General features: G+C 33.6%; 1 protein-coding gene across 2 annotated transcripts in view; it reads left to right on the top strand.

Moving 5' to 3' along the window:
- Nucleotides 1-12,529, top strand: part of Set2 (SET domain containing 2) — a 552,532-nt gene that overhangs the window by 183,715 nt on the left and 356,288 nt on the right. For both annotated transcript variants that reach the window (XM_090414077.1, XM_090414085.1), the window contains one exon: nt 12,075-12,151. In XM_090414077.1, the coding sequence (XP_090270203.1) occupies nt 12,075-12,151 (77 nt within the window). The remainder of the gene's footprint in view (nt 1-12,074; nt 12,152-12,529) is intronic.

Below are 12,529 nucleotides of genomic sequence, written 5' to 3'. Positions count from 1 at the left end.
TACATAGATGAAATCTTTTCTTGTTCTTTTGGTTTCCCATTCCCATGTTGAATATCTTTAGTTTTGATATCAGGTTTAATGCTACTTTCCTTCATAATGTGATTCATGTAGATGATGAATAGCAGTAGAGTTTTGCACCATTATCTTTCAGCTGATTTTACATCTTTTTTGCACATCCTGTTCTAATCGTTAACTTTAAATCCTTAGTATATTTGTCTTGCTTCATATGTCTCTTTTATACCATATAAGGAAGTAAACTTGGTGGCCCTCTGAATTGTGTTGCTTAGATTTTGTGCTCTCTAATTTTAGCACTATTTAAAGTGATTTTCACTCAATTTTTCATCCCAGATGTCAATACAGCAATAGATCTTGTTTTTTTTTTTTTTTTTTTTTTTTTTTTTTTTTTTTTTTGTAAAGACCAACTATAAATTAAGCTTTTAGACAAAAAAAAGTTAATACAGGCCAAAGCAAATGGCAACCATGCATTCTGGTCTATAGCCGAAGCCATTGTTATAACTTTAACACAGCACTTCTTCCCCCACTGTTACATCATCACACACAGTAAAAGCCAACCTCCTGACTTTTTACTTCTGTTCTTGCACTGCTGATTTTGATAAATGTCCCCCAACTATCCCACACACACACTCCATTCAGTGCCTATTGTGTCCTTTCATCAGAAAGCAATCAGAAAAATTATTCCCAAATTTAATACTTGAAACATCTCCTGGCCTTGATTCATTCCTCCAGTTGTCTTAAAGGCTTGTGCACAAGAGTTGACTTTCATTCTGTGTTGCCTTTACACTTTCTTATTCCACTGTTATCTAGCCTATAATAAATTTAGTTTAATCCTTTACCCAAGTGTAGGCAAACAAAGTTTGTGCCTGAAGTAATTCAGGATTGAGGCAACTCGTAGCAAAGGTGGTCCAAGCTCTCATCACTCCTTGTCTCGGTATCTCTCATAATGCAAAGCACATCTCCTTGTGGACATGTATAATACTATGCAGTAAGGGAAGGACCACTACCCAGACCAGTTTTGACCTTTATTGAGGTCTCGTCAGTGGGAGGCAGACCCAGAAGTGGTGATATTAAGGCAGAAACAATGGAGACGTCATATTTACTTATACAAGTTGCCAAAAGGTGTACCACCGTATTATTAATTTACTCTGGATTTAGAGAAAGATGTTGGAAGTTTATTTTCCACTTGGTTAGACTATAATAAATTTAGTTTAATCCTTTACCCAAGTGTAGGCAAACAAAGTTTGGGCCTGAAGTAGTTCAGGACTGAGGCAACTCATAGCAAAGGTGGACCAAACTCTCATCACTCCTTGTCTCAGTATCTCCCATAATGCAAAACACATCTCCTTGCAGACATGTATAATGCTATACATTAAGGGAAGGGCCACTACCCAGACTGGTTTCAACAAAGGATTAGGTTAATCCTTTATTGAGGTAAAGGATTAACCTAAATTTATTAGATTAATCCTTTAACCAAGTGGAAAATAAACTTCCACATCTTTCTCTAAAGATGTGGAGACCTCAATAAAGGTTGAAACCAGTATGGATAATGGCCTTTCCCTTAATACATAGCATTATATATGTCTGCAAGGAGATGTGCTTTGCATTATGGGAGATACTGAGACAAGGAGTGATTAGAGCTTGGTCCACCTTTGCTAGGAGTTTCCTCAGTCCTGAACCACTTAAGGTGCAAACTTTGTTTGCCTACACTTGGGTAAAGGATTAAACTAAATTTATTATAGTCTAACCAAGTGGAAAATAAACTTCCTGTTATCTAGCCTGCAGTCTGGATATTAGCCCACTTTCAACATATCCCCCCAAAAGGGCAACAAACCTATATCTTTAAACTACCATTCAGTTTGTCTTACTCCAGTTATTTTCAAAGTAATGAAAAGAACTATAAACACTCAAGTGCTATGCTATCTTGAAGACTCTCAGCTAATACGGTCAGTCAACGTGATTACTCACTTATGAGCCATATTTGGACAATTACTGAAAAGCTTCGTGAGTCTCAAGTGGTTGCCCTTGGTATCTGTGAAGCTTTTGACTGGGTCTGGCACAAAGGCCTATTAAGTAAACTCCCATCATTTGGTCTGCCCCTGATTTCTGCACTTGGACTACCAGCTTTCTGACTTAGGGTTAGGGCTCTTCAGGTGATGGTGGATGGTTCCTTATTAAGATAAATCTCCCACAATGTAATTTATCTTCTTGAGATAAATCTCTCTTGGTACGAACATATTACCAATATTGCGTCGTCTGCTTCCAAAAAAATTAGGTTTCTTTTTTTTTTTTTTTTTTACTGGAGGCATTACTTTACTCCAAGCAACTTCCGACTATACAAACCATAAATCCATCCCACCATTGAATATTGCCCTCACATCAGAGGGGGGGGGGGTGATTCTCTTACAAGCTCCCAAATGACCGCTCTTTCACTAAGACACTTTACTGACTTTCACATAGGTGCTTGGTTTCTGTTGCATGCATCTGCTACAAATATTTTTATGACCTCTGTTCATCAGAATTAGCATTAATAATACTCCCACTCTCTTCCAAATTCATTCAAATGCACGCAGCTTTTAATCAACACTTCCTCACAGTGCATCTCAAAACTCAGAACAAATTTCTCTTTGTTCATCCCTTCTGCTGCTGCCACCCTCTGGTGCAGTTTACCATCTTATATGTGTTTCCCAACAAATACTATCCAGCTCTTGCAAAAAATTAGTTTTTTTTTTTTTTTTTGAGACATTACTTGAACTTCAAACAATTTCTAACTTTATAAAATCAGAAATCCATTGGACCATTGAATATTGCTCTCACAACTGGGCTTTCTTCTAAGACTTCTCTGAAGATACTGGACTCTTCGCTTTTCTATGTACTTGTGTTCTTGGTTAAAGCAAATTAAACCATCGAAACAGATCCTTGCAAATACATGTAGTATTTCAAAAGCAAACTGAACATGTATATATTTCTCTTCATTATGGTTAATTTGAAAGTTTGTCTTCATCAGCATTCATTTCATTCATGCATTAGTGTTGACCATTGCATGACTCAGGCAGCTGACAGAATTTGGAAAAGTGATGTAGATTCTTCCAAACTATTACAAAATTCCCAACTACTTCTATTTATAAGTCATAGGAAAGTTATATCGTTCAATACAGTATGTTTTTCTTGTTACATCCAATTTTAGAAAATTAACTGATATATTCCCACTGAGCTGCCAGACTGTTCTCTTCTTTTGCTTTAATTGAAATCCATACTAGTATAAATTTATAGAAAAATATAAAAGTTTTTGAAAGATATCCATCTTGGAGTGAAAGAAAATTTGCACCATTCAGTTTGTGTTTTCTCATTCAGTGAGGCAGCCTTCCGTTTAGTATAATCTACTTATCCAAACCTCAAATTTTAGCCAGATTCTTTATTCTTAGGTATAGCAAACTACCAAGAAGTCCGAACCCAATTTGTACTCCCATAGGTTTCTCTTCCACATAGCTTTAAAAAAAATAAATAAATAAAAATAAAAAAGTTTCTCTATTATTCTAGAGGAAATACACCAGAATAGACAATATTCCTTTAGTCCCTGTTAGTTGCTAAATTTCAGAATTGGCTGCATATACAGGGTGTTCGGGATAAATTTGACATATTTATAATTAATTATATTTTTCCGTAAGTTACATGTATTAACACACACTTCTCTTCATTTAAAAGTTTGGACCCTTCTTCATTCATATACAAGATGTCAGAAAGGATGGATAGCTGGAACCCACCTGAATCATGGAAGAGAATAACTTGTATCATGATGATTCGTGCCCGCCATCAAAATAAGGATATTACGACTGCTGCCCAATGCTCCCTGAATACAGTAAAAACAATCAGGCATGAACTAGAGACTTGCAATGGTGACTACGAGGATGTAGCAAGAAGAAAGATTCCTAGCAGACGATCTGATTGCGTTCGTACAGCAGAATTCCTCGCAAATCTGCAGGAACAGGTGTTGAAGAACCCTGGCATTGGAATTCGGGCTTTGTTCGTGGAGTTGCTAACTGTAGTCAAGCCCTGGATAACAAGGGTAGCCAATGGTAGGCCGTATGTATGGCAGCAGGATTCGGCCCCTTGCCACACCTCTGGGAAAAGTCAAAAATGGTTGTCTGAAAATTTCTACGACTTCACCAGTCCAAATGTTTGGCCTCCAAACTCCCCAGACCTTAACCCCATGGATTATTTTGTATGGGGCGCAGTTGAAAAAGACACCAATCGCACTTCCAGTAATACAAAAGCCCAGTTAATGGATAAAATTAAAACAGTTTTTGCGGCCCTTCCCAGGGAGACTGTAGCATCAGCTTGTTCGAGGTTCCGAAGCAGAATTGAAGCTGTGATCGATGCTAATGGTGGTTATTTTGAGTAAATCTTGTTGATAGTATTGTAATTAACTCTGCCTGTAATGTTTTTTTGTCAATTCATTAAATTTAATAGATACAAAGAAGATTTTCTTTTTCCTTACGAAACTGTCAAATTTATCCCGAACACCCTGTATATTGCATATATAATGGAAACATATATTGCAGAACAATATATATTTCCATATACAGTGGTATCTCGCTAATCTGAACCTCTTTAGTCCAAACCATCCAGTAATCCGAACTGCGGTTTGAAAGAAAAAAAAAAAGTTTTATTTATTATATATATTTTTTTGTGCACTGTTATTTTTATTTAATAATTATTATTTTAACTATTATTATTTATTTTATTATCATTACAGTACAATATTTTTTTTTCATACTGTCAATTCTATGATTATAGTGTAGGCCTATTTTGATATATTGTGTGTTCACGTTTGCTTGGGAAGCCGTAGAACCTGAAGCAATTCGAGCATCATGGAAAAAAATGTGGCCTTCTAGAATTTACCAAGATAATTATGGTGATACACAAAAAGAGGAAATTCAAAACGTGCATAATTTGGTTAAAAATATAAATCCGGATGTTGAAATTTCACAAAAAGATGTTACGGAATGGATTACAGGTAGAACTGAAAGTGAATTTGAAATCAAATCAGATGCTGAAATTATAAATATGACGCTACAGAATGAATTAGAAGACGATGATGAGGATAAAGAACTCAAAGAAAAAAAAAGTAAAACATGAAGAGGCAGTTGACAGTTTTACAATGTGTATAGAATGGGCTAAGCAGAATGATACGCCATTCCACAAAATTTTATTGCTAATGCAGCTCCGAGAAGAATCATTTGAAAAAAGTTTAGCTTCCAAGAAGCAAAAGAAAATCGGTGACTTTTTTACAAAGAAATTTTTTTAAAAAATTTTTTTATTTTTTTTATTTTGTGGAACTTTTTTTGTGTTGTGTACAAGAAAGTGATATTTTTTATTAAGTTATGTTATGTACTGAACTATGCAATTTTATTAAATCAGAATCCTCAACAATACAGTATATATAAACTAAATTTTTTACTAAAATAATCTCTTGTATTGTAGTTTTATATTTCAGTACAGTACTTCATTACTTCATTTATTTACAGAATTAAATTGATATACCATTAGAATCTGATTATTTTTTGTCTTAAATACTAGTTATTGTCTCTTGGGGAGGGGGATTTGCTAATTCGAACGAGCACGGTTTTTATTAGTTCGGATTAGCGAGATACCACTGTATGCTGTTCTGTTTTTCTCTTTTTCCCCAGGCAAAATTGTTTTGAATTATTACTCGTATTTTTATTTACCATGAAGGGAATATTCTTTTCTTGATTAGTGACCATGATATTTAATGTTGCCTCTGGCAACAAATCTTTTATTAAAATAACTGCCATATTACTGTTGACCCTTGAACAATGCTGCAGTTGAAAATCCGCATATAACTTTTGATGATGATGATCAGTCTGTTTTCCACCCACCATAGGGTGAAGGCCTCTCCCATTGCTGGAGGGTTAGATCTACTTCTTCCATGGTGATGACCCAGTCCATCTTGGGAGAGTGTATATATACGTGGATGAATGAATGTATAAAGGTGGAAGACAATCACAAACATCCATTCCTAGGCGGGATTCAAACCCCGTATCCTCTTGGCTGGAGAGCAGATATGCTAACTGCTCAGCCAACCAGGCCAGCATATAACTTTTGACTCCTCAAAAACTTAACTACTAATAGCCTACTGTTGACCAGAAGCCTTCTTCATATCGATAACATAGTCAATTAACATGTATTTTGTATGTTGTATATATTATATACTGTATTCTTTCAATAAAGTAAGCCAGAGAAAAGAAAAGTGTTATTAAGAAAATCATAAGAGAAATTACATCTACAGGTATGATTGTATAACTTGTATTTATCGATACTATAAGTTTACGTCGTCTGTTTACAAGATGAATCGTCAGTACCTACATCAGTATTGTCTTATATGATAGAAACAGTGTAGATGTTATACATATTATTAATACTAGATATCAAAAATGAAAAGATAATGTGAAAAAGAAATTCTTATTTATTTACAGGTCTAACGATTCATGCATTGATAACGAAGAAGCAGCACATGATTGCTTTATTTGACGTTTCAGAAAATCAATTCCAAATATCACTTCTACATTTGGATTAGAAGATTCTAGAAGAACTATTCCCATTCATGTGCCGTCTCCTGTCTAGGGGGTTGACTACCATAATGTGACTTATGGTTGACTATGGGCATATCAACGGATTTACAGTCATGAATACTTACGACAATACATATTGTTGTAAGTATTCATGACTGTAAATCCGTGTGTTTACGGGGGCGATTTGCCTGTTCTGAGGGACTAAAAACCCTCTACAACTTTACGTCGTTCTCTACAATGTTAAGTTAGTCGGTCTCTACAACGTATGAGACTGACTAACTCACCTTTAATCGAAAGAGACCAGAAAAAGATTCCTCACTTCGTGGACTGGAATCGAACTCAGGTCTTACCGACCAAAGGGCTTTGTCTATACTGACTGAGCTACGGAGGCTCTGGAAGAACTATTAATGGATAACAAAAATTTCAAATGAAAACAGGGAATTGAAATAAAAGCATTTATTTGCTTAATAGCTGAAATTTCTGATTCAGATATACTCTTCAGCTTAATTGGATATCTTAAAACTGAAATGTCATTTGGAATTAAAGTTTTAATTTTGTTAAACTATAAGAAATGAGTGAAATATGTGCACCTGTGTCAAATAAGATTTCACAAGGCACATTTTCAATAAATCCTTGTAGAATTGTCAGAGGATTATCTCAATTAGCATAAGGAGCTAATGCTACATCAAACTCCTTCAGGGTTTGAGCTGCATTTAGCTTTACCCTTGCCTAATGAGTAGTTTGACATTTCTGTCCTTGCCAATATGATATTGGAAAAATAATTATTTTCAAAATTTCCTATATTCTCAGATTTCTTATGTTTAAAACAGAGTTCCTAACATAACAGTCTTTAGCAAAATGACCAGGTTTATTGCATCTAAAACATTTTGGAACTTATCTTCTTTGAGATGTTTTGTTCTTGTCAATACCGTTAGATTTACAAGAGAAAGATTGATTATCTGTAGGATTCTTGGATATTGTTAAATCAGGTATCATCTTACAGAAGTTCCTGTCCTTTCACTATTGGTCTCTGCTGTCTTTCTATTTCTTCACTAAGAAATGTTTTTAGCTCCTCTATTTTTCCCAAACCATGTAATTTTACTCTGGAATCAGATTCTGGAACATCTTCAGTTAAATTCACACAAATTTCTTTAGACTGTTTCTTTATCTTAGCACCTAATTTTTGAAATTTACTTTCTTTCACTTTATCTGCAGCCACTGTTTAGGGGAATAAGTTTCATTATACTGAAAAGAGTTTACCTGTTTATTGTTTGAGGAATGAAATATATCTCTCTCTTCCTTTTCCCTAACAATCTGAAAACATTGTTTAAGATTTTTGACCTTTTTCTTGCTGTTTCTTTCAAATTATCTTTAAGGCCATGACTTAAACTGATTAAAAAGCAACCATTCTAAAGAGGATCTCTTCAGATGAAACATTAAATTTATGAGCAATGCTCCAAAGTCTGTGGTAATGCTCTGAAACAGACTCCCTATTACCTTGAATGCACCGATGAATTTTCCAAATGTTAGGCCTTAATACTCCCAGATTTGAAATTCTGATATCAGTAAACTTTGTTGCACCACTGTCAATGTCTCCCAGTAAAGGGGATATGTTTGAGAACGATTTGGCTTTGCCCAGTAATTTATTGCTAAGTATAATTAACAAATGGAAATTTGGCTATTTTCCTAAATCTGTAATTTTTTCTGTATATCTAAAAAATGTTTCTATGCTTTAATGACTATCACCTGAGAATGAAGGTATTACAAAGTTTGGATTAACTAACTTAAAAAATTCCTCATATTTAATTGAAGAAACTTCGCTACTAGAATTACTACTTCCTGTAGCCATTTCACTTGAGTCAAAATTACTTTCTGGAGTCTAAAATAAAGTTAAGTCGCAACCAATCCTGTTAATCTGCTTTGCCATTTGTTTTGAGATCTCTATAAAGATTTTTTATACTGAGTGTTTAGTATTTATACAAGGGTTCAATTCCAATTGGTGCAATCAATTTTAACCTGTTTGTTTTAGAATCTGGAAAATCACTGACTCAAGAACAAATACAAAAAATATACACATCTAATAAAACTGAAACAATATATGCACTTTACATAAAATTACATATCTACAAAAATAACTGGATCCAAGGCATTCTAAAATACATCTACACTTTAGAGATTTTCTTATCCAAAAATATTAAAATCACCCATTCTCTGACTCAGTCTATTACTGAATTGTTTAATATATACTTAATAAATACCAGAATAAACACCTTGTTTTCACAATAACAAAATGTTCATAGTCAGTTTCTTTGTTAAAGCCTTTTTCCGAAAATATAAAATTTCTTCTTTTTCATAGGATCCTATGAAAAAGATCACAATATTATTCCTCTTATCTCACTGAAGTATAAATATTTATTACCCTTTGCAGTTCTATTTGATGCACAATTTACCACCAGAAAGAAAAGTTTCTTCTACTGCTTCATAAACAACATATCTAAGTTGAGCTAATTCTGTCGCCTTTTCCAATAGAAATAACAAATAGATCCAGCGTCCTTAAGACAGATGAAACTTTCCAATCAGCCTTTCCTCGAACATTCAATTAGAACATTGACTGTTCTAATTCTTCTTTTATTTACTAAATACTTGTTGACATTCTCAACTTCTCCAGTTTAAAGACTCACAGTTCTACAATTCCCGTTTGGAATCTTCTCTTAATATTCTTCCGACTGTCACATGAAACTTATAAACTTCAAGAAACAAGATTTCACTGGTCTGCGTTCTTAACTTTCATTAGCTGTCTCTTGTTTTTCCCCCCTTACTTTGATACTGAACGCTCCCTCGTTTTCCTTGTTACCCCAATACCAAATTCTCTGTTAGCTGTCAAGCACCCACCAATCTCCTCGGCAAGGATGTGCAATCCATCTAAAATGGCAAGCGAGAAGTTACCTATAATGGGCAATATGCTGTCTTCATTAGCATAATGAGAATGTCTTTACAAAACACAACACTTGATAATTTTAAATTACAATAACAACAATTGAAAGTAACATAATTATTAGAATCTAGTAAGTACACCAAATGCTTTTACTTTTTATTTTGAGAATAATAATAATAATATAAATAACAGGCACGTCACAAGTGTCAATGTACGTGTTACAAAACCAAAACTAATAATATACTAACATAAACAGTTTGTAAAAATATTCATCATTTTAAATTATGATTATTTTTACAAAACCATCTTCCTATACCTCTCTCAATTCTAACTGCAGACTTACAGCTTAAATAGAGACTCGGTATTGCTCGATATGATTTCCCATTTACACCATATAACTAGCATTTTGAAGAGATTTCCTCTTGGCACCTTGCCATATACCTTTACCTTTTCCAGATTAACAGAACTTAAATACACATCCTTGTTATATTCCCTAGATTTCTCAAATATTTGTCTTAAAGTGAAAATCTGATCCTGACAACCTCTATTTGGTCTGAATCCAGCTTATTCTTCACTAAGCTTCCCTTCCACAATTTTTCTTTGCTTTTTCTCAAGTATACTTCCATAAATCTTACGAGGAACACTAAGTAGGAAATACCTGTGTAATTTTTGCATTTAGTTTTATTTCCTATGAGAGCTCTGCTCCAATCATCAGGAATTTGACTCTTTGAACAGGCCTTCTGAATTATGCAATGCAACCACTGTAAAACTTCATCTACAAATTTCAAATTTTATTTAAACAAATTTCATCTACTCCAGCTGTCTTTCCACATTTCAGGTTTTTAATGACTTTTTCTACTTCAAGTATTGATATTTATTTCTGACATTCCTGTTAGGAGTTTTCTACCACTGCTCATTTCATTTTGAAGTCTTTCAAAGTAACTAATCCAAAAATCTAGAATATCTTTATCTTCAGTTTCCATATCACATTTTTCATCTGATTCCTTTTTACAGTACTTTTTTCCTCCATTTCTAAGCTTTTTCAATAGCCTCCAGAATATTTTGCCACCTTCCTGTTATTAATTTTCTAGGTTCTTACTAATCTTCTCGTGACTTTTGTTTAGCTACTTTTACACAGTGGTTTGCTTTCTTACATTTGTCTCTTTATTCTCTAAGAACTTGTCAGGAACTTTCCATATGCTTTCCTTTTCGTAGACTGCTTCTTTAACTTCCTGAGTCTACCATGGAGTTGTGATTTTTCTATTCTTGCAGACAATCTCTCACATATATCTCCTGAATCGATGTTTTCTTCTGGGTTTGTCACTGAATCTCCAAGGTTTGGTTCCTGTTTTCAAACTCTTTATCTTGAATAATGTTTGTGCATTTTAGTCTGCAGTTCACATCTGAGAGCTGCTCAACTATTATTTGTTTTAAAACTTTCTTACACATTCTTCTTTTCAATATGAAATTCAATTTTATCCTGAATTTTTTATGACTAAATGGTGATTACTTCCAGTTTTGAAACCTCTGTTATTCTCTTGTGCCCTGAACCAGTTTGAAAACATTGCTATCAACTATAACATAGTCAGTGAGACTTTTCGTATTTCTTTCATCTTCTCTCTATGTCAATTGTGCAGATTTTTATTTTAGAACGTGGTATTAGTAAATACTAATCCATGTCCTGAACAGAAATCCTGCAGTCATTTACCACTATTATTAGCTTAGTGCTTTTCTCCAAATTTTTCCAAAACACTTCTATATATTTGGTTATCATTTCCTATGCTGCTGTTTAGATTTCTAACAAGGACAAGCTTTTCCCTTTTCATTGTGCCAGCTGCCTTCTCTAATACCTCAAAAAAATTCCCCCATTTCTTCCTTGGTAGAACTCTTGTACCATAAGCACAAATAAGTCTCATTGTCCAGTTTCCCATTCTGATATTTGCCCACATCACTCTACTTGATATTCCCTGCCATTACTCCCTCTTTTCCCTGATTATTATTGCCTCAATATTACTTTTTGTATTTGGTGCTTAGAAAGATCTCGCCTGTTTATGCCTTATCTGTTTCAGTCACGCCTGTTATACAATCATATTACATTGTAATTTAAGCCATTGTAAACGTCAATATTGAGATTATTAAATGCTTAATATACATATTGCTATATTAATAATTTAATAATCTTGATATTGCCTGCAATTCAAGAATGTCCTCATATAGCTTATTTCATTGACTAGTTTTTTTTATGGAGTTACGTCGAAACAGTGACCACGTCTTTTCTAATACATCCATTTTTTTAACAGCATAAGAATAAATTCACAGGATTTTAGTATAAATAAAATTCTGTCAACCAATCTGTCGAGCTGATGTTAAAATTTGAGATTGATTTCCATTGCGTATTTTTGTTGATGTAAAGAGCACGTGATAATTGTTGGCCTTCATGTATTATTTTGGTTGTTGTAAAGAGCACTTGATAATTGTAGGCCTTCATGTATTATATACCTTGTTACATTTATTGGTTAATCCTTTTTTAGAAACAATATGCCCAAACAGAACCATTCAAGACAGAAAAGAAAGGTTGGGGTTTGCGAACTGTCGATGCTTTGCAGCCGTAAGTTTTTTTCCTTTAGTAATTTTTAATGATGAAATTTAAATGATAAAAATGCAAGCATTTTACCTATTGAAAGTTTACTTCTTTGATTTATATTGCTAGCAAAGAGTGATTCAGATATGGAACTATTTGCTTTTCCTATTTATTTATTTATTTACTTTTTTTATTCAGTTATCAAAAGAGGATTCTAGAATTGTAATAAACAAACAAAAGAAAGTTAAGTTTTCATATAAACTACAAAAGTTGATGTAAATAATAACTGTAAATTTATTTTTAATACTTTAAATTGCTTTGATTCACTAGGATGAAGCAATGTATATGATGTTTTTCTTTTATCAGAATAAAAATACAAAGCAGTATTAAAAAGTTGCCTTTTGA

This window comes from Typopeltis vanoorti, chromosome 2 (assembly GCF_054136105.1).
Source record: "Typopeltis vanoorti isolate ZY-2024b chromosome 2, IOZ_Tvanoo_1.0, whole genome shotgun sequence".
NCBI lineage: Eukaryota > Metazoa > Arthropoda > Arachnida > Uropygi > Thelyphonidae > Typopeltis > Typopeltis vanoorti.
This window is presented reverse-complemented; position numbering and strand designations above follow the sequence as displayed.